General features: G+C 30.1%; 1 protein-coding gene across 1 annotated transcript in view; it reads left to right on the forward strand.

The window, feature by feature from the left end:
- The window catches only part of LOC123669469 (neural-cadherin-like), a 93475-nt gene that overhangs the window by 9009 nt on the left and 59899 nt on the right, over nucleotides 1-24567 (forward strand). Inside the window, 1 exon segment of the mRNA XM_045603074.1 lies at nucleotides 14445-14588. Coding sequence (XP_045459030.1) covers nucleotides 14445-14588 — 144 coding nt within the window.

Here is a 24567-nt window from a genome sequence, read left to right on the forward strand (position 1 = left end):
TCAAATTAATTATTAACTCTTCATTATTCAATAGATTTAAATTTTATTTTATTTTTTAAATTATTGTTGTGTTGTCTAGTTTTCTATAGTCTTCAGTAAAACTATTATTATATACAAATACGACATAAATTATTATTAATTTAAAACTATTAAAACAGGACAATTCAAATTCAGAGTTCTTAATTAGATTTCTGGGGAATATTATGTCAACAAACTTATACATAATTGTAACTGATTACTGTTTAAACATGTTCTAAATAAGGATCTGTAAGCGGGGATTTTAAATACCCAAGACGGTATACATAATGCAAGAAAAAATGCTTATTTTTTTCTAGAAAAGTTTTGCCATTTCCATTTTGCTTTAACTAACTAATGCGTTAGGTACGTGATTCAACTCTTAACGGGCCTCTGAACTATTTGTTGTTGGCAGTCTAAGAGTTATTGCATTTTCTTCTGAGATTCTTGAAAAAATAACTAATCACAGCGCTTTGTATATTTGTTTATTTTGTCATTATTTTAATTTTTTTATGTTTATTTGTGGTGTACAATAAAGAATATTTGTATAGTTTTGAATGTTACCTGGGATATAAATTTAATATAAAAATGTGTAATCTAGCTTTACTTTGAAAAGTAAGTTTTAGCCATAGAGTTGTAGGGTTTAAAAAATAATTGTGTTTGCTGGCAAACGAAAAAAACCGTCTTCAATTACATCGACAAGTAATACAACGTAGGTAGACGAAAAAGTAGTCAAGTAAATACACATTATCAAAGATTACTCCAAAAGTTGTAATCATCACATGACAAACATCGGCTTTCGATTAAATTAAAAATCATCAAAATCGGTACACCCAGTAAAAAGTTATGCGGATTTTTGAGGGTTTCCCTCGATTTCTCTGGGATCCTATTATTATGATTAACCATGGTACCACACTTACGATATCTCCTTTCCAACAAAAAAAGAATTATCAAAATCGGTTCATAAACGACGAAGTTATCCCCGAACATACATACATATATATATATCGAATCGAGTCGGTCGAATTGAGTAACCTCCTCCTTTTTTGTAGTCGTTTAAAAAATAATTTAAAATCATTATGATGTTTCAGTTTCGCAAATACAATAATGAAAAAAAAATTTTTTTTTTTAATTAAATTGTATTGCAATGATTGTTCATTTGACTTAATTTAATGTAGTTTGTAATTATATTACTTGTTCTATAGATTAACTAATATGAAAAAAGTTTTGAATACCACCCCAAGCAGGAAGTGCTTCAAACTAACGTTTCTAGTTAAAGCGGTCTGTTATTAGCAATCATATCAAATAATTTCTGTAAGTTACAAAGTAACTACATTATTATGTTAATTTGTTGTGAAATAATTCTGTTATAATAATATACTAGGTAACGCGAAACTATAATTATATTTTAAAGCCCATTAAAGAGTTGTAGCAAGATTAATTTCGTTTGTTTTGGACTATGCTCAAATATCCATTTAAAACAATCCGGTATGAGTATACTTTTCATTTTTTTTACGTTCAATGAAATGCAATGGCTCAAAATCAAACGTTCTACCAATTACAAAAATAAAGACGAAACTTTGGCCAATGGTAGGTAGAATTATGAAATGATTTTAAATTTTAAGTTTTTAAAGTAATGGAAATCGAGGAGGGTAGGAATTCATCTTCTTACTTCATTTTAATTGATTTAGTGGTAAGCCTTTGAAAAGTAACAGAGTTTCAAAAAGATCTCAAGATTTTATCACTGTAGATTTTGGTATGGAAGGATAGATTTAATATTAAAATATGGTAGATATCGTTTGCGAAGCAATATGTTGTAAAGTGTGTCAATGCAAGGAAACGCGCACCTGGGGTCAAACAGATTGGCGAAGCGGCGGGCGACCATCAGATGAGATAATAACTCAATCTTGACTGAAGTGAGCTCTTAATAACACAAGGATAGTGTATTGACAGTATACGGCATACTCCACTTACGTGTCACTAATTCGACGTGCCCTTATAAATTCTCTTGTAACGATGCCTATGCGAAAATGGTGAACTATACTTTATTTTTTAATTGAAATTAAAAAAAACAAATTGCGTAATGACGACAGAAATAGCGGTTGCCAGCTGTTATATGCGGTCTAACAAAATTGATTACGGCCCTAGCTTCGATAGCTTTCTGATCGAGATCACTTTTAGAATATATATTACTCGAAGTGCCTTAGCGACTCCCGGTTCCATTTCTCATTTCATCAGTCTCTTGATAATAATCTTGAAGAAACGTAAGTTTCTTTTATTCATTCGACTGCTGTTTTTATTGGCTTGGAATTCCTATTTCAACATGTACTCGTAATGTCAAAAGCTCGTAAATACTAAAGAATTAATTTGGTAAAATATGTATCGCTAAAAAGTTCGGTAATTCATTTCCAATTATGGCTTTATTAAATACGAAACAGTTAATTATTGCTATTTGTACGTTAGGTTAGTTGGTTAAATTTGATTTAATATCAATAGACGACAGTGTCTCTTTGATGTGAAAATAGTATTATAAATATTTAACTAAGGAACTGTTCAACGTCACTACCCAAAATGTTAGCGTATTAACTTTGATATACCACTTAACTAAATAAAAAGCATATACTTGAAACATTTCTTGTTCTATTTTATACACATCAAGGTTTTCTCATAAGTCCATAGCAGCTCACTACAAAAAAGAAAGCTAGTCTCGAGTTAAGTAATAAAATTTATGTTGCAGTACGAGCATTGAAATTTCAACCACCATTCACACAGATTCCGTTTTTCTATTGTGAATACCAAATACAATCACAAAACCTTCATTTTACGTTCTAAACAAATAACAATAACTAAGATTTTCGAATTTTTGAAAGTTGACGCATATACAAGTAGTATGTTAAAAATTATATTTAGAAGTAAAAGTGAATATTTGCTACAGAAAATCAAAAACGCTCATCATCAAAGTTTTGTATTTACATTAACAAAAAATAAGTTTTATTATTTTACTTTGAAACAATGTAAATGAAAAGTAGAAATTGCAATGATTTGGAACCCCTTTCACTGTAGGCGAAAAAAGCCATATGCTACAGCTTGTAACATATGGGCTTTTAATATATATATTTACGTTAGCGTGATTATAAAACTAAAAACTCGAAATGTTGTACAAGTTGTTCCGTTTTTAATATTACCAAATCCTGCAAATGTCTTAAAATGCTATTTGAAAAAAATAGTGAAGTTAATACAAATATTTGAAGGATCTACAGTTTTTACACGTACAAAAATTTCAACTATTTGTATTCAGTAGAGAAACAACCGTAAGACAATGATAACTTCAGACTAGTCGCTCACTACCACTACAGTACAGCGCTATACGTGCTTCAAAACATGCACATTTCGTACTAAACTCTTAAAGAATACATCCCCATGAATTTAAAAATTCAAAGTAAATATCGCCATATACGCAGGGAGAATGAGTGTTGGACAAACCTTCAGATGTTGCTAGAAAGATTACCATTTTCAGCCGACTTCCAAAAAGGAGGAGGTTCTCAATTTTGTTTTCAAAATTGTTGTATAAATTAAAAGCTAATACTATCATTCGGTTCCATTTAAATATAATTGAGATATAATGAGTACTTTTTGAGTAATCTTTGATGACGCATATTTACATGACGGTGCAGAGATGTAACATGCATGTGATCATGTTTCAATACTTTGTCACGACGCCATCTATCAAATATAAGTACTTTTTTAATGATCTTCGATGACGTGTGTTTATGAGATGTTGCATACTTAGGCGCAACGCCATCTATCAGATATTCGGTAAAACTACTTCGGTGAATATCGATCAAACATTTTGATGAATCTCGTTTTAATCGAAACCGGATGCTTGCATAGGTATGCTTGTCTTGTGGTCCTATTTAAATTTGATCGAAATCTGATAACTACTTTTTGAGAAGTCTTTAATAATTTTATTACTTGACTATTTTTTTGACATATTTACTTGACATATTTTTTGTTAACCTACATTGTATTACTTGTCGATGTAAATGAAGTCGGTTTTTTTTTTCGTTTGTCAGTAAACACAATTATAACTTGCGTCATTTTGAAATGGATGTTCTAGCTACGTGCTTTCAAAAAATTGCTGTGACTGTAATAGTTTGAGGATATATGATTGCTAGGCGATAACGTTTTACCATGTTAAGAAGTAGAATTAAATCTTGATCTCTACGCTGTTCCAATACATATTGGCGAGTAACTGCTATATCTTATATCTTAATAGTGGTCGTGAAAGTTTAAAACTAGTATACTTACTGTGTCTTTTATTTTTCCAAAAACTTGCAGGTTATTTCATGACCTATTCTATCGCCAAGCGCGGGACGAATTTTCAAGATTTAGCATTTTCAACATTATAGGTGGAATCTCGCATCATCAGTTTATTCACGTTTTCTGTTCTTTACGTCATATCGGAGTAAATTTGAGTTAAGTTTTGTTATTTTAAGCGAATCCAAATATTATTGTCTGCTATTCTACATTAGACAACCCTAGTTTTCGGCTGAGGTTCTATGAAATTAAATTAACCTTATGAATATATCTTACACAAATGTGTTTCACTTTTTTGATTTGATGATTCAGATTCCTTTTATATTTACGTTGATTTCCGTGAAATTATCAACAACCATAGCGTATACATATCAACAGTTTTTTTTTTTTTTAATGCAGAAACAAGGACAGGACAGATAAGTCGTATGACGGTGACGTAAATAAACAACTTTTTAATATCTTTGACCATAAAAATGTCTATAAAGTGTAACAATAAAATTCCGTAGTTGAGAGAAGAATCAGAAAAACTTTAACACAACAAGTGTATTATTAAGCCACTACATGATGTACAAATATTGCGCAATAAAAAAAACTTTTGTGATGGTAATCACATCAAATTTTTCGGGAGTATTCATTTATACATTTCTGCGAATATGTATTGTAAGTAAATCACTTACATGAGTCTACACGAGCATACAGTTATATTGAAATAATATAACAATGTAGCTGTATGAAATAATAACGAGTAATAGTTCTACATAACATTAAAGTGTAGTCGACCTAAACCAATGTTTGTAAAGTTAAAGCAATTTGGGTATAATCTGGGTCTCGAGGAGTAAGTGGAACGTAATTTTGGTAATATGTCTTATTAAACATATTATTATATAGACGTCGGAAATTTGCTTTGTAGGTTTTAATATGAAACGAAGAATAGAATATACCGAGTAGAGATGTAGTTGAAATAATATCGTTATAGTAATATTATCCGTCAATAACTCTTAAAAATCGTCGTTAAAAATGTTGTAGGTACTCAGTTAACTGTACGCTCTTATTTTTCATTTTTTAACTGCAGTTTTATACGCAATAAAATGCCGCGCGATAACGGTTGTGTAATTTTTTTATTCGTTTCTTATTTCAATACATGGAATGCAACCATTGTTTGTATTTCTGTGATATTATCAAAATTGTCAAGCGTGTCGCTTCATTTATAGTAAATATTTATATGGTTAAACATAAGTCTTGACGTTAAATATACTATCATATACTTAATATTGTACGTTTACATATATAAATAGCATGCGACACATCGGAGAAATGAGGTAAATTTTTCGAATAATATTTTTCATTGACATTCGCGGCATTTACGTCCTTGGAGCTCGAGTCACCCTATGCGATGTTTTTCAAAAGGTAGACATATTAACATTTGCTTTGCAATATATTTATAACAATATTATGTATATTCACCAGAATATTCATTGTTTTGAAATAAGTAGTAATAATCGACGTGTAAACACGAGAAGGAATAACAAAATTGTAACTCCAAGTTTCCGACTGCGCAAAGTAAACTTCTCCGTTCTGGGTATTCGCATGTGTAATAAAATCCCACAAACAAATTTGGAATTATCTCAACATAAATTTAAAAGTTTTTATTAAAAAGAGATTAACAGATAAAGCGTATTATTCGGTGTAGGATTACATAGTTGATAAAGATGTGTGGACTTAATGCCGCTGTATTTCATGCAAGATATTACTAATTTTGTACTAAAATACAGTTTATATATTATTTTCAAAAGAGCAATTGCGGATTTTTTTGCCGATTCTTCTCTGCAAAATCCACATTCCGAATCGGTGATTTCTTTGCTTTTATATAAATAATAATCTGTAATCATAGTCGATAGCACAAATCAAAACGTTCCTTCCTACGACTTTTCAGAAGTTTTACTTCTGCCGTGTGTGAATTGCACACACACTAATACACTTTTATTTACAAGTAAATTCGATAACGAAGATTTAAAACGTTCAAATAAATTACTGCATGTAGTCGAACGTTTAATAAGTACTTTATTTAGTAATATATATTTTGTACCCATAAATTTAAATAGGGAATATCATTACCATTACGTATAATAATATCTCGTGTAATGAGCTTATGAATGATATTAATTGAATCACCATTATGAAAACGTGTGTGTGAATGCGGAATGGACATACCATGTTACGCACTCACTTGAATCTGCTGTGCACTCTCTGGTACAGCTTTTATCTTTATTTATTTAATTTTCCGACGGTTACTAAATCGTTTACCATCTCACCGTTGCAAGACTTACGTAATTGAATACTCTTTTGACATTACTTTATTTACTCTACTATCTGGCGCTCGCTTTTTGTGTGGTGTTTTTAAACTAAACACATATTTATTTTATCGCCAACTTACATTGTATTTAATTTGATAACCTTACTTTAAATATGTATTTTTATAAAATGTCTTTAGTTTTAGTAGTTAAAATGTTTTAGTAGTAGTTTTTAGTCATCGCTATTAAGAACTAATAGCATCCTGCCAACCCGCAAAGAAGCAGCGTGGTGAATTAAGCTCTAAACCTTCTCCTACGTGGAGAAAGAGGCCTATGTCCAGCAGTGGAATATTACAGCTTGAATCGTGATTAAGAAATAATTGTGTTTGTTTACACACGAAAAAACCAACTTCAATTACATCGACAAGTAATACAACATAGGTAGACGACAAAAATTAACAAACGCACTAATTGTTACTACAATTTTCGAGGCTTTCCCTCGATTTCTCTCGGATTCCATCATCAGATCCTAGTTTCCTTATCATGGTACCACATTTGGGATATCTCCTTTCCAACAAAAAAAAAAAATCAAAATCGGTTCATAAACGACGAAGTTATCCCCGAATACGTCAAAAAAAAAATATATATATATATATATATATATATATATACGGTCGAATAGAGTAACCTCCTCCTTTTTTGAAGTCAATTAAATAATATTTTACTCTTTTATTGTTGAAAATTTATGTGTTAATAGTTATGATGGCTTAAGGCATTTCAAGAAATATATCAGGCGTATGCCTCCTAATAAATAAATAACATTCCACTGCTGGGCATCGGCCTCTTTCTCCGTGTAGGAAAAAGATGAGGAGCTTAATCTACCACGCTGATCCAATGCGAGTTGGCGGATATGTTCCCTACTAGGACTAACGATTGCTATCAGGTATTTATGATAACAACTGGGACAGACGGCCTTACGTGCTCTCTGAGGCACGGTGGGGAGACCCACAAGGACAGACATCCAAACCGGAAAGAAATATTTGTACAAATACGCATCCCGAGCGAAAATCGAACTCACAAACCGTCGGTGTTATAAGCGACTACTCGCACTACTACTCCAGAGCGGTTGTTAAATAAATAATATAAATAAATTATTTATCGTTGTGTCCATTTGTTATAAGTATTCTTTGACGGTTCGCAGGAAAGTGGACATAAGGTGCCAATCAAACCACTAATTGCAAATTCATGCGACGTTTCGATCCTTTATTGAGAGAACCAAACCATCAGTACCTTTGGTTCTCTTTGTTTTGTTGTTGTATGGATTAATTAGTTGTACAACTTTCTTCAATGTTTGTATGTATTGTAGATGCCTGATGATGGTCCAATAAAGGATCGAAACGTCGCATGAATTTGCAATTAGTGGTTTGATTGGCACCTTATGTCCACTTTCCTGCGAACCGTCAAAGAATAAATATAAATAAATTTTACTTATACTCGTAATAATCGAAATCCCTACTTTATTTCAACAATAAATGTGTTTGTAATGTGTCTATGAGCTGTGTACATTCGAATTGTACTTAAAATTCTTTTCTTGCGAATACCTTGGAACACGGCCAAATAAGAAGTTTTTACTATTCAATGCATCTTTAACTCGGAATAAACTAGGTCTCTAGTATACAATTGTGTAGTATAAATGAGAAATATTCTTAAGTCTTTTTTAATAAGTATGGATAATAATGAATACCTAAATGATTGGCCTGTATCTGTAGACCTCATTCGCCTAAAGAATACTGACTGGTACAGGCTGGCACATACAAATTTTAGCTAAGTATATTTATAATAATGCTATTGACAACTTTGATAGAAATTAAATTTTATAATATTGCAGCATTCTATTTATTATAGAATATTCAACCTCGCTATAATTTTAGTTTAAATAAATATTCAATGTTCTATTTATATAGTACTTAATAGTTAGTATAAATACCCTTCTACTTTACGTTAACGATATCATTATCATTATTAGATGGATGTAATAAAAGCTGAGCTCAACACCGGAAACTTCTATAGTGGAGGTAATGGCTACAAAGATAAGACAGATTATATATGATCATATTACTCCAAATGTTATACGTAATTACGAGTAACTATAAAAATATTCTATATTTTAGTAAAACTGAAAATTAATTTGACTGTATTGTTCGTTTCGAAGTTTTTGATTTACATCATTTGTATTTGAGTGTAATATAAAAGAGATAATATTGTTATACTAGCGACCCGCCCCGGCTTCGCACGGGTGCAATGCTGATACTAAATACACTTCAGAATGTCTTTATTTATAGTGTGAAGCTAGCCTATAGCATGGTTATCAACATAATAACAACATTCAAATATGCGTCGTTAGATTACACGTTGTTACAGAATGCGTTGAAGAAATAAAGGTTCACTGCTGGTTCCTCGTAGGTAATAGCGTGATAATTTGTAGCCTATATATTGACCCGACTTCTTAATAATATTTGTGCCAAATTTGAAGTAAATTCATGCAGTACTTTTTGATTTATCCCGGACATACATACAGACAAACAGACAATAATTCTAAAAACTATATTTTTGGCTTCGGTATCGATTGTAGATCACACCCCAAGTATTCTTTTAAAAAAATATTCAATGTACAGTTTTGACTTTTCTACCATTTTATTATATGTAGGTATATAGTTATCTTTTGTTTTACTCCGATGATTCGATCGTTGGATTTGGCTTAGTCACGAGTTGATAAACATTGTTCAGTTGAACGTGACTCAATATTCATATTTAGTATGAAATAAATATATAAATCAAGTCATTAAAAAAAAAACGTTAAAGAAAAGCTCCTGAAATTGATGTTCTACTACACGTTGCATTATCAATTCAAACATTATTACATAATATTGGACATCTGTATAATTTTAGATATAAAATGATCTCTCTATAACACAATTTACCTGCTTGAAATGTATGTATTTCACAACTTAAAACAAATTAATGCCCTTTTCTAAAGCTCAGTTTTGAGTCATCAATCATTGGGTAATCAATTAATAGTTTAACTTAAGGACAAAGTATTATAAGGTTTTATATGTATATTATTGTATATTATAACAATACAATAAGAATATCATTTATAATTCCAATATTATTAATTCCAACAAAGGTTGGAACGTAACATAAATACTTGGAACTTTTGTATTTAATAACTATAATTTGTATTCAACAAAATTATATGTAATAAGGATTTAAGGAAAGATGATACTGAACTCTTCTACCGTGTCGAGAAATAACCCTCGTAAATATGTCTTGTTCGAGGGTACCTCGAAAGGGCAGTGTCGCGTATCTATTGCGAATTCATCTAAAGTACTCCGGAAGGCTATTGGCAAGCTGGGCTCATAAATAAAGAAATACTCTGGAAACATCAATTGTTATTTGTTGTCATGGGTGGTATGTAAATGATAAATTAATCTAAATAAATGTGGGACGAATAAAGTTTAATTTTTGTTGTGTTTGTTTATACACATGGGAAAATTGTAATTGAATAATTGTAAAGACAATTAAAAATACAGCAAAGGTATGTTGAGTAAAACATAAGTAAAATAATATTTCTCTACGTTGTTTTTGTATTTAAACTGTATATTATAGGTATTTCTGTATTAACATTACATTATTAATATATTTTAGTTTTAGTCACGTAGGTTCATAGAAGAAAACATACATTTATGAGTGTTTTTTTCCATCTCATAAAATGTTGTACAATCAAAATAATATTTCAAACGAAAGTAAATAATTATACAATATCGAAAATCCCTATTTCGAAAGCGTGAACTGTTGCAAATTATTTCTAAACTGAAAACGATATCGAATACATTTCGTACTTTATAGGCGTAAAGTTTATCGCAAAAACGTTGTTTTACGAATTAATTGAAAACATTTGTCTGAAAATTAAAGTTCATGCTCACTCGTAATTTTCATTCACGTCGCATCGAAACGTATATGAGAATGTAAAGTATCACTACAGCTGACGATCAAAGGGGCATATTTACGACTTTTTAGTTGAAATGCTTTTACAAATTTTGACATATTTTAAAACACACAAATACTCATTAGTTGCATAACAGATTATACAACGTTGTTTTAGATTTATTAGTCTGTAGAATTTAACTAATAGTTGATTATTCTTTAATATATTTTAATTAAATATCTTTCTATATCTTATATCGTTTTAACGTGATGGCACGTTAGCTGATGCGTGGATTCTTTCGAGGAATTTCATTATATGCATTGGTTTAATAAAGCTCAGTTATCTCTAATTAATAATTTAATATGTTAAGAATGAAGAATGAAAAATAAACTTTCCGGTTTCGTTATTTAAATAGCTTCCAGAGACATATTTTAGATTGTCTTTGCTTCATACAATTATGTATTTTTTTTTTTGAGATTTTCATATAAACTATATATATGTAGATACCGTCGATTAAATTATTTTCGTTTCCGTTTAGTAGGTTATATAATATCTTAAATTTTACATGTTGTATACAGGATATGTAAATAGCGGGAAAATTTATGGGGCATTGGTTGGTTTCATTCGTATATACTAAATTGCGGTTGAATATTAAACGAGGAGCGTGAGTTGTCCGCGTCAATTTTTATGACTGTCAACACTGTTTTCCCCACTGCCGCTTTAGGATTATATTTTTGGAGAGTATGTATTATGAGAGAGTATATATTTAAAAAAGAGAAGAAATGCTTTTTAACTATACAAATATGGATTTCAAATGAAAATTCATAAGCATCCTGTTGAAAAATGGTTTATATAAATGTATTTACACTTTATAATTTTTATGACTGTCAACACTGTTTTCCCCACTGCCGCTTTAGGATTATATTTTTGGAGAGTATGTATTATGAGAGAGTATATATTTAAAAAAGAGAAGAAATGCTTTTTAACTATACAAATATGGATTTCAAATGAAAATTCATAAGCATCCTGTCAAAAATGGTTTATATAAATGTATTTACACTTTATAATTTAAAATAGATATTATTGACGCCACAGTTCCACTACCACCTTCGAACTTAAAAAGCCGACCGATGGCGGGATAACCATCCAACTGCTAGCTTTGAAATACACAGATCGAAGACGGCCAGCAGCGTCTTCAGTGCGACAAAGCCAGCCCTGCGGTCACCAATCCGCCTGCCCAGCGTGGTGACTATTAACGTGATGATTACTAACGATATACCATTGACATTATATGTGCGTGAATGTATAATCATAAAAAAAGAAAAAAAAAACTTTGTCAAAATGAAAAAAAAAATTCTGCTTTATTTTGCAACTTAAGGCAGTCTCCTTTCTAAAGAGAAAATTTATTTTAACACAAATTAAAGCGTAAATTCCTAAAATCAATGAAGCATATTAATAATAATAAAATAATCAGATAACTCTTTGACGATATAACGTTCTTCTGATAGTTTCATTCCAAAACTCTTATTTTCACGTAGGTGTCTTTTAATCAATAGCTTAGCTCTAAAAACTTGAAAACTTAACGCTTCGCTAAACTTAAAAAAAAACTACTAAACTACTAAACTAAGAATTTTTACAAAAACATGGTGATGGAATGTTAACTTTTTAATGTATAATTCGCGAATAATAATCTTTATATCCAAGGTGAGGTTAACGTCCTTCACGCTATGGTGTCACAATAAGAACATAAAAGTAACAATATTCTAACAGAGCGGCCTCCGGACATTTCGACAAACGCCCCTAATTTATCTCCGCTAAAGAGGACTTCAAACGAAAGCAATTTCCTGTAGTTTTCTTTTCCATACGTCTGTCTGACACAGATTACGGTTCATTTGGTGCATTCAGTACGGCTTCATTAAAATATAAGTGTGGTGCTTTTTACTTGACATGTCCCGTATAGAGATCACATCGTTTGGGCGTTGTTGTGATATGACTAACAAGTCATCGGAACTTGTACAGCTTGATTTGAATATAATTGTAGGTAGTGTGCGAATGATGATGTTATATTCACCTAATGTATTTTCTTACCAATAATATTAAACACGAGAGAAATAGTTAGGGAAGAGAAATTGAAAGCAATTTACGCAGTCATTGTTGCGTTTTTACAGTTAGAATTAGGGTCAAATCTAGCGTAGGTTTTATATTGACACACCATCAAGGACAAGGTATCACTAAAGTAATTATTAAATTTAAATTCAAAGTGTTTACAAATTGAAACACGTGTAACAACTATTTATTATATATTTTAAATTATATTAGATGTAGTAAAATATTCAGTGCTTAATAAAAACCACAATCATTAACAAATATCATTGACCAAATAATTTTGTAGCGACCTGTTCGAACTCGTTATCCGCTTTATTCAGTAATACTTTTGTGATGTTGCGACATTTCTATATTGCAGGCAAATAATTAAATCTATCATTTTACTGAACATTTAGGCCTATGGATTTTATCCAATAAATTTCAATTATTTCGCTTAATTGAAATGTATAATACTGCATATTTTTTGATGTTGTTTGTTATTTATTTATTAGTCACGTAATAACATTTATCAATTAATGTAATATTATCTATCTGTCACTCAATCTTATTTTGTCTCAATCTCACTCAATCTTATTAATCGTATTTTGTCTTTACTCGCCTACTTTCATAAAAAGATATACAATCGAATATGTCTACTAATTGACCTATAGATTTGACGTTAAAATAAACAGTCTAGAATTCAATTAAAAAGCCTTCTAAAGTTCTCCTGGATAGCTTAAGAGTACCTACCATTTTGAATTAGAACCACCTAGGTCGACCTTCAAATAAAATTTGTGCTATAATCGAGGCCCGATCCATTAATACTTATATTTACATTTCATTTTCGCCTATTGTATTTGCATACTCAAAGTTTTTCCTTGTTATTACATCAAGTTGAAATGACCAAAAAAATTCTATCACCGCAATTATTGACCAATTATTCGTCAACATATTTTGACCGATTATTCGTCGACATATTTTTGTATTTATACGCCAATTGATACAATTTGAAATCTATATGATAGTTATTGTTTCAAACAATTGCAATATCGCTGTCAATTTAATACACATAATAATATAATGTACCACAAATTTATATTTTTTAATACTATGTAATGAATGTACATAAAATACTATGTAAATAACTTATGTACTGTTATGGATTGATGTAAGTATAATGAAATGAAATTAAAATTAAATGCTCCATTTTCTACACAAGCCTCGGTTAACTTGGCCTTAATTTGTATTTTGATTTTATATATGGAGGTACAACTTTTTAAGGAAAAAATAAATTATTTGGATGTCAACGAAAAAGTTGGGGTAAGAGATGAAATAGTTTCCGGCTTTCCCACTCATCGTACAAAATAGCAGCCACAGTAACTATTAAACCGATTTTCTCTGAGAGTTCAAGTTAGTATACGAGTAATGGCTATATATATAAATATATTTTTTATATATTTGCTCTGATCTTATCCCAAAATACATATTTAAAAAGTTAAACTCTTAGATTTAGAACAAGTCCAAACTTCAACTGTAAACAAACTTTAGTTCTGAAATAATCTAGAATATATTTATTACTCTCTCTTGATTATGAATTACTCATGTGTTTGAAATAAGATGATGTCTACAGTTTTTTTCTTACGATAGTATAAAAAAATATAGTATATGTTGCCTTAATTTTACTGAAAAAAAAAATAACAAAATGTCCTGAAAATGACAAGCTTTAACATATATGTTTTATTTTGCAGTAACGAAATTCATCCGTATCGGCATCGCGGATAAAAATGACAACCCGCCGTATTTCGACAAAGAGTTATACGAGGCGGAGGTCGACGAAAATGAAGACATCCAGCACACAGTCCTCACAGTCACCGCCAAAGATCACGATGAATGTAAGTACTTAGTTATACTTACTATTTCACTTACATATTATAATATTAATTTATGCAAAATACAAGGGTGACAAAGTGGGGATCGCTTTACGCATCATGCAGAGCTGTCGCAAACAAAATACATGTGTGTATGTGTGTTTTTGTTTGATATATAAATTGTATGTATTTAGTAGTCAGTAAATATTTTATCGATCTATATTTATAATATCATTAAATGTTACAACAAACAAAAGGTTCTTAGTGGTTAGTAAGCGCCAAATCCTCTATGATAAATTAATAGTTTTATTTGGTAGGAATTTAATATTCGTATCGTATTCGATAAAAAAAGTTTATCAAACAAATATCATATTTTGTGTTTATTTTTGCGCATATTATTTACCATTACAAAATTACTACCTTTATTATTAATTTAAGGTTTACGAGCTCAGTAAAATTTTATAATACGCAAAGCCGTCTTTTCATATTACGAAGATAGATTCTGATCTTAATTTTCCATAGTCTACTGGGAACTGCTTTGAGATATGCAAGGAATAAGGATGTATCCTTTGACAGTTATAAGTTCGCTATAGAGCTCGGAGAATATTATGTTTATAAAAGTAATACTTGTAACGTTCAAGTTCCTTTAAAATAAATGAACCTAAATTTTGTATATGAAATAATTCTATTTACCTATGTTTTATTTTCTATTCATTAAAAATAAATAAATTGAGGTACGTTTAGAATTTAGGTGCGTGTTATTGCTTAAGTTACGCGTATGAAAAATATTGCAACAGCTATTTATTTACACGTGCACATCACGTCCCTATCCCATCTGACGCTGTATCAATTCATATGCGTTTCAACGTTTCACAAAGGCTCGATGCCAGCTCAGCAGCAAAATTGCCGAGGTCACTTTGACGTACAGTCCGTTAGAAACTTTTAAATCTTTGTTAGCTGCCAGAAACCAATTCTCTTTTTGTAAATTTGGCAAAATGGCGTAACACGGACGTAAATTTATAAACATTAGTGTTCCCGCGTGATTGGTTTGCGTAACAAATTTCAAGACAAACTTTTCAAATGCCACTTCCGAGTAATTGATAAACATAAAACTTTGCAAAGTTGTTATTCAATCACAGTAAAATGAATTAGTGAATAGCGTCAAAAAGTAAAACCATTAAAGTAACAATGTCCATAAAGTTCCAAAATGGTAGTATTTTAAGTGCTTGAGGAGTTTGAGATGTAATGTCGTAAAAATTTATTGATAATGCTCTTCTACAAACAAAGAGCTATTTGACTTTACTTAAATTATCATTTAAATATTAAATTGAAGCTACCGGCTTTGTCCCGAAATTCTTCCCATTAGTGAAAAATTTGCAATTAATTTATAAATTACTTAGAAATCGCACACGAAAAGAAAGAAAAATGTGTAGATCTTAAGTAATATTAAGAAAAACACGTAATATACTTCTACACATTACAGTATATCATATTCTGTACAAAGAACGAGTAACTTATTTATTGATTTGTTGCACTACTTTATGTTTTACTAGTAGTTCGATTGTACAAAAATATACTTATTTTTTGTTTAATTATTAATTTTTCTTTTTATTATGTATGTACATGCGTGTATGTATGTTTTCTTTATGTAATTAAGTAAAAAGTATAACTAACTATACGGTAGCCAGGAGGGTTTAATATTTAAACCAAGTTAATTAATACGAAATCATTCTTTGCATGTTTGTCTATATATATATACAATCATACAAATAATACAAGAAGCATAAACGAAGACTATAGAGGCATAACACATGAGTTCTCGCCATTTTCTGCACGAACTTGTGGAGGTCAGCAGTTGACTGTATCAGGCTAAAATGATAATGGTGATGATAGAGCATAACGAACTTCTATAAAAGTACCAAAAATCTTTAGTACATTATCTTAAGTTAATAAAAATATATCTTTATCTATTTTTTTTGAACGTGTTTATAAAGAAATAAAATCAAAAAAATATATATCAAAGCTATGAATATATTGAAAACCGTCGTTTACGGCTTCTTTAGGAGCCTTTTTTGATTATATACATATCTCTTGTATTTTGCAGACGTCTTTGTTCATTTCTTTTTCAATCCATCTTAAAATATATAAAAATTTTACCAGTATACAATTATAGCCTTATTATATTTTAGTATCAATTTCATTCTTCTGGGAAAATAATGGAAGTCATATTAGGCTGATAATAAATTGTCGGATACTCTTGAGGTTGACATTATACGCTATATACTGAATATTAGGATCGCGTTAGTCGTCATCCTATTAGCTTTAATATATTATTGAAACGTTATTCGGTTAAGAATATAAAAATATTTTACCCTAGATAGATAGAATATACTTTATTGCACACCACTCAGAAAAGATTTACATAAAACACTTATTTACACATAGAGATAGTAATAATAATGTACAAAGGCTGTTTTATCGCTTAGTAGCGATCTCTTCCAGACAACCTTTAGAAATAGAAAAATATGTATTGAAAAGATAGGTGCCGCAGCGTAATTATCTGTATAATTTGTAAATAAAACTTACATAATATAAACAAAAAGAAAACATACTTAATAGAAACATACACAATAACATACATATATTGAAATAATACCTTACTACGATTTGAACATAAAATTTTATAATGTTGTTGTTTTAAGTAATTTTTTAATTGTTAACAAAACTCAGTTTAACAAAATGTATAACTAGCTAAAGTATTCCTAGGTCAGAACGGATATTGATACGTTTCCGAGTAAATTCATGTTATGAATGTCGCCGATGGAGTGTCATCGTAGGGCGTGAGAGCTAGTTTGGCATGTTCTTGCCATGTACGGAACTTTAGTTAGAAATATAGAGTCACATATAAGTTATATAAAAGTATCGTGTTCACGTTTGATCAATGAGTTAAAACAGTTACTATGATACGCAACTGTTAAATTATGCGCTCATTTCGCGTTGTAGGTCACATAAATTACTAACAGTAGTCTACGAGCTGTGTAAAGTAAGTGTTTCACAAGTAACTAAGAGTAGTTACGCTTAGATGAATAATAAATTGTTTCAATCAATAGCAACAATTTCGAAGGCTTGTACAAGTTTCCATGAAATAGTGCGAGACTTATTTTCTCTTGGGACCTATTCTGAAAGGCACCGACAAAATTGGGAGGATAATAAAATTTTCTCTTACTATCTAGTAAATCTTTCGAGGTCGTTGATATCTGGTCGGACCTTTTTAAGTAATTTCTTAGAAATTTCAAAGCAATTAGAAAAAATATAGTCAAAGAAATAAATTGTTGTGTACATGATTATGGCAGTTTTATATTTTATTCTAGTAGTACTTATGATAGTCTACATATATTTGATTAGTCTGGTATGTTACTGTAAATTCCTCATTTGAAACATAACATAAATATTTTATAAGCTATCACGGGGTAGGTATCTAGTTAGTTAATAATGTTCTTGTAAGAGAGGCAATTAAAATGCCTATTCGTTGCGCACATTCTCCCGGAATGAAATTTGTATAGATATGTACAGACCACCGTAATATGTATTGAGCGTCGCAAAAGGCTGCTATCAAAGAATGCCAGGCTCCAGCAGTGTATTCTTCGTAGGCCCATCACGTTGTTTCTGTTTGTTTTGTTATATTTGTATGTAATTAGGCTAATTTAAAACAATAGTCAACAAAATTCAACTGTTCTCGTTGGTAAAACCTCTTCTAAGGAAAGTTTTAACGCGTTTAGAACATGTTTCTGTGTTCAATAGATAACCATGTCATTATTATTATTATTTTTTTGGTAAATTTACTTAGTTTGTACAACTTCTAATATTTTTTTTTCGTTAATCGGCTTACAAAGATTTTCATGTAAATGTTCCAGAGCTCTTTTCCCTACTGTAGAATAGGATGTGGTTATTTTCAGCCTTTTGCTCTCAACGAATAATATTTATGTACGTACATTTAATTAATAAGGCCGACATTTCATAAAATCTCTTCTTGTTATGAACTACATGCTGGTTTTATTAAACATACCACTTTTAGAGTTTCTGTGGACGAACGCATTAACTTCAGCACTTACAAGTCTGAAAAATCGTTATAATTAAATAACACGCTAATTAAGATGGGACAAGAATTGTAATGATAAAACCATGAGTTGAGAACTTGAGTATAAATATTCTAAATATAATTATATGTGTATTAAATATCGAAAACTCAAAAAATAAATAACTGGTCTTCTATTTCCCTTGTCGTGCTAAATGGATATATATATAAATATATTAATTATTTTTCCTTTTTGTAATATTGATTTATTTTTTGCAAAGGGATTTTTTGTTAAAATTTTGCATATGTTTTTATATTTGCGACGTACTTATACGGTGCAAAGAAAACTAATTACATATTTTCTGTAGTCCATAAACGACGGACTGGCAAAGTTTTCTTCTCGGAAGAAAGAAATTCAAACTTTCAATAAGGATTGTTAGCATACTCGTATGTCTCAGACACTCTTCCAATAATAGTAACTTTTTCCCGCTTACTTTTCCTTCGCCATAGGACATGAAATGAATTATTGAAACAAAGACACTCGAAAACCGCAGTGTACTGTGCCTACTACAGTAGATTTATTTCTATGATCCTCGGTTATATCCTTCCACTATATTCATTTGTCTAATTTTATTTTAGTAAATATAGAAAATATGTGACTAAACCTACTCTACATCCTGTAACTAAATAAAAACCTGATTATTTACGAATTCCATTTTCGTTCCAACTATTTATGTGAATATGAATATACGAAACGCAAAAATATATGAGTAAGTTCATATAAAAATTAAAACGTATAAAAAGGGGTTGCGTTTTTATTGAAATACAAAAGTACAATGTAAAAGTACGTAGTGAACCTATTTTCTGTGCTTTACAGTGATTTTATTTTTATTATTTAATATAATAGTTTAATGTTATACATAACACATACGAACAAATATATACGTTATACCGGTTCGGAAATCGCATTAATCATTGTAAAAATGTATAGCACTACTTGAACTTGTTGCATATAACTTATAACTTTTACTGTTAAAGATAGGTCGGTACCTAATATTTTTGCTGACAGCAAGCTGTATAACTGAAGTATACTGTCTCTTTAATACTCTATGTGTCACGAAAGCTTGAATTGGAGTCAATAAATTTTTACTTAATTTATTTTAGAGTTAATAGTTTATTTTACTATTTAATTGTTGTAAATCGACACAAAAAAGTAACAATGAGTAATGGTGTAGTTTTTAGCGGATCTTTTTATCTAATTATTTATGCAAATGAACAAAAGTTAAATATTTTTTTAAATAGTTCGCTCTGTAAAATATTTTCACGAAAGTTCCCTCCAGCAAAATAACGACTTTGATAAATCCAAACTTGCAAATTATGGAAAAAAATAAGATAAAAAAACAATATTTGATTACTCTCATAATAAATCACCGTTGTTAACTCCAACTAAGTCAACGAGAGACAAGGATTTATTTTCGAGGAAGTTTCACAGAAGGGAGAATAAAACTGCAGGATAATAGATTTGCAGCATACTTCAACGCCGGGAAATGTTGACTTGATGCAGTAAATTAAACAGAACAATTTGAACAACGCCCATTGTGTGAACTTGTTAAACTGTTAAACTCTTCTCCTAAACTTCCCTGCAGAAGATGCTTAGGTCGCCCGCGCCGTTTAACCGCACCCTACTAAGTTCTTAACCCAACGAATGTGTTTTAGTTTGTTCCGCCCGTCTCAAAATAGCAACAGTCGTTAAATCGGTGATATTCTTTTCAGTTAATTTATAAAATAAATTCTGTTGAAGTACGTTTTCGACTCCAAATGCTTAATAATAATAATACTTAAAATAAATTGTTTCAGTTTTTACAAAATAAGTATTCACAATCAACTTTAACGATAATTTAAATGTTAATCCAAAAGTGGGAACACATATTCAGTGGACTAATTAAAATGTTACTATTTAAAATAAAATTATACTAATTTATTAAAACACGCAAATTTTCGATAATCTGAAATGAAAACGGGTCCATTCCGTCATTATTGAAGAGCAGTCATTCGGCGGCAATTAAAAGCTTTATGAGCACTAAATTATTATAAAATTACATTTAAGGTAACATAAATTAGCTTAATGGTGGTCTTGAATAACATCCTTTGAATAATTAGTTCAGTATTTAACATTGAGACGCCCTATTTAACAAAAGGTTTGGTGCGTTCTGCGTGTCTCTCGAAACAGGTGGATGGTATCTGAAATAAACTTCGCAACAGTTCTTATTGCATAGCTATAAGATCTATAATCGGATGATATTAATCCACACACTACGATCATTATGCTCGAACCATTAGACCACATACTGAGATCACCGTTACTTCAAACGTTAGAATTTGCTAGGTGTTATTAAAGTACAAAATACAGTTTAATTAATAAATGTAATTTAAATTTGTTATATTTTTACTTGATAGGTATGATTGATTTTAAATTTTAATTTTTTTTTTAGACCTCATGCAACAGTATTTATCTAATTATAGATTTTAGATTTCTATAGCGTATTTGTATGTTAATTTTACATATATAATTTTGTGTTACAATATTATTTTTTTAAATGTAAGCAACCCAGGAATTTGATCGAACTAAATAGTGACAGTTTTTGTTGAAGTAGCAACTTTTTTAAACACTTATTTTTTCACAAGCGTACAATTATTATAACAATTAGTTTACGCTTTCGAATACCATCTTCAGTATATATTTATCGAAACCTGATAAATCTTCAAGCGGACCGTCCTCAACGTGTACTAAATATTCAATCCACAAACTATTATCTTTTGTTTGTATAGATATAGAGTCAACCACTGGGTTCCAATCTCTATCAAAATTATTTCAGGATATAATGTGTCTTCACTTTACACATAATGTGTGAATATTTTGCAAACTTTGGTAAATCTGTAACATACGTGACATATTTGTAAAGATGTTATAGTAGAACATGCATGCTAAGATGTCTGTCAGGATAAAGATAATGTGATTACTAGTATAACATTAGAATCTATGCTTATTGGTATTCATTTAGTACAGTTTTCGAGATAATCAATTCTGAATCGGATATATAGCCAATTTACATTATTTATTACTGTTATATATAAATTTTAGCAATACGTTCGCAATTACACTCTTTTAGTATCAAATAGGTTTGACTTATCTTTACTTTTTTATGAATTCAGTTGAAACGTGTTCCCGTTTAATGATTAAACATTTCTCTCTTAATGTATTAATTCTTAATTACATGTTATTGTATTTTATTAAATACAGTATAATTAGGCCGATCTTTTTGATATTCGAATTCTAATAATCATAAAAATTCTATTTTTCAAAAGAAAAAAAAAATAGTAAGAAATTAAGAAGGATATTTCAATGTCAAAATCGTAATAAATCTCAGTTGCTCTGAGCTGCGTTGCTTTATTTAATCATGCAATAAAAATAAGATTTCATACAACTTAATGAGACAAATATTTCACACCCTTGTGTTTGTCAAAAGTTTTCTTTATGCTTACTAAATTTAGAGTAATATATAATTTAAACAGTCTTTACGAAACTTAAAACATCAAAATAAGTATATAATATTTTAATATAAGATTATTTTTGATAATAAAGTAAATGATCATCAACGTATTATGATGATAACATTTAGTTAAAAAATGTTTTTTAAAACATAACTTGTTGTATTTAAAGCTATTACACAAATTATACATCATAGAATAATCGTCAGAAATATACGAGGATACAAAAGAATCTACGTAGACGCTAATAGAAGACAACGGGCGCCACGAGGTTAACAAGAAAAAGTGAAACTAGTCAACCAAAACCTCACGGATAAAGTAACTTGAATGGTGAATCATAAAGTTTAGGTTCTGCACTGAATAGCGGTTTCTGTTTCCGCTATTACATACAACGTCTTTTCAACAAACAAATAAATAAGTTTGAGGGAGGAAATTTGTATGAAACTTAGATAACTCGATTTATCCCATGAAATTATGTCGATTATATTATGTCAAACTTGATAAAAGATTTTCTAAATAGACGAGTATCTATAAAAGAAATGGTTACATTTACGTTATATAAAGACGTTGATTTTTACGATATGTACACTATTAAATTACTGTAGCAGCAATTTGCTGTATATGTAAGGATTAAAGGATTTTAGATTTACTTCTATCAAGCGCGATACTTTTCTTAACCGCCGAACGCAAGATAAACTTTTAGATTAATTTGACATTTAAACATTCAGTGACCTCTGTTGTTAGATATATAATAATACAAACCTTTTTTAATTTATTGTATATTAATATATAAACCTACAACAAGTTAAGCTGTACGTTCTATTTAAAAAAAATTTGCACTATTCACGTAGACTACGAGAATTAATCTTGAATTAAGAAGTATACAGAATTTTTTTTTTCGTAATTAAATTCGATCACAAATACAAAACAAGTTAAGAATTCATATTTTTTTTTTTTTTTTTAATTTTTAGTCACTCCTAACATAAATTTACTAGAATTGAAATGCTGTCAAGTCCAATTCTCATAACTTACTATAAGACTCACTGCAGTTTACTGAACACTCACGGGTACTCTCGCGTTTATATTTGCTTTTGTTGTTATGTGATACTTTATAGAACTAACATCCTGTTCTTAGGTTAAAAAGGATATTTAAAAACGCTTCAATGAGCGTAAGCGTTAGTAGCAAACAATCAAGTAATTCTTTAGATGGAAACACATATATATGTACATATACTAATATCTAGGTCATCTAATTACAAATCGAGACCACTCATGTGACTCTTCAATGTCAATTGCACCAGAAGGTTCTGTCGGGCCGCGCCGAACGATTTTCCCGCTAATACATAGTGATGCTTGATCAGCCCCGCCCCTGCCCTAAAAGTGTCATTTAATAATCAAGCGACTTGACATTTATGAAGTGAACAATATCGTTATTAGTGTACGTGTTTAAAAATAATTATATCTAATAAAAGTTCATTGTAACAGGGTTTCTACGTAATGTGTATTTTTTAAATCAAGATGGCGGATTAAGTTAAATCTCATATAAATAGTACGTTAACTTGACATTAAAAAAATAAAACTTTATAAAATTACATGTATTAAATATATGTTAGTTGAAGACAACGTTCCAACTAGGCTATTGCTTACAATAATACTAGAGAGCCTATATTGTTTTATTCTTAATTTCGAAATATTAATTATTTATAGACCCGTGCCCTCCTTGCTGGACGTCAAACGTTTCTCTTATGATGTAATTACATGATTGAAATATTTTCTTGGTGCCAAAATCATGCATTTCCACGTAGACTGACGTGATGTGTACGAAAAAAATTTTTTTTTACTATTTTTTACCGCCTGTGATAATTTTTATTGGTTTTCGCCTAGCGGTGTTGTAACGTTTGTTCGTTAATGTTTGCCTTTCCGTATCTTTTGAATTACACTTCAGCCTGTAACATCCCACTGCTGGGCATAGGCTTCTTTCCCCATGTAGGAGAAGGATCACAGCTTAATTCACCACGCTGCTTCAATGCGGGTTGGCATATATATTCCCTACTATAAGTCAAGATCGCTATTAGGTGTACATGATAATAACGGGGACCAACAGCTTAACGTGCTCTCCGAGGTACATGGACTAACAAGTACTCATGAAGTACACGTCTAAATAGTATACTTTACATGCAAAGTTTATCTTTATACAACGGTCTTGATAATAAAGTTAATATAACAGAGATTATGTCAATCAATTAATTATGTTAACCCGCTGTAGTATTTTTTTTACTTGTTTGACAAGTGTAAATTTTTCTAATTGATAAATAAAATGTAGCTTAAATATACACTTAGAAATATTGTAGTTTTCAACTTAAAAGATTGCCTCTACAA

This window comes from Melitaea cinxia, chromosome 3, assembly GCF_905220565.1.
Source record: "Melitaea cinxia chromosome 3, ilMelCinx1.1, whole genome shotgun sequence".
Taxonomy (NCBI): Eukaryota; Metazoa; Arthropoda; class Insecta; order Lepidoptera; family Nymphalidae; genus Melitaea; species Melitaea cinxia.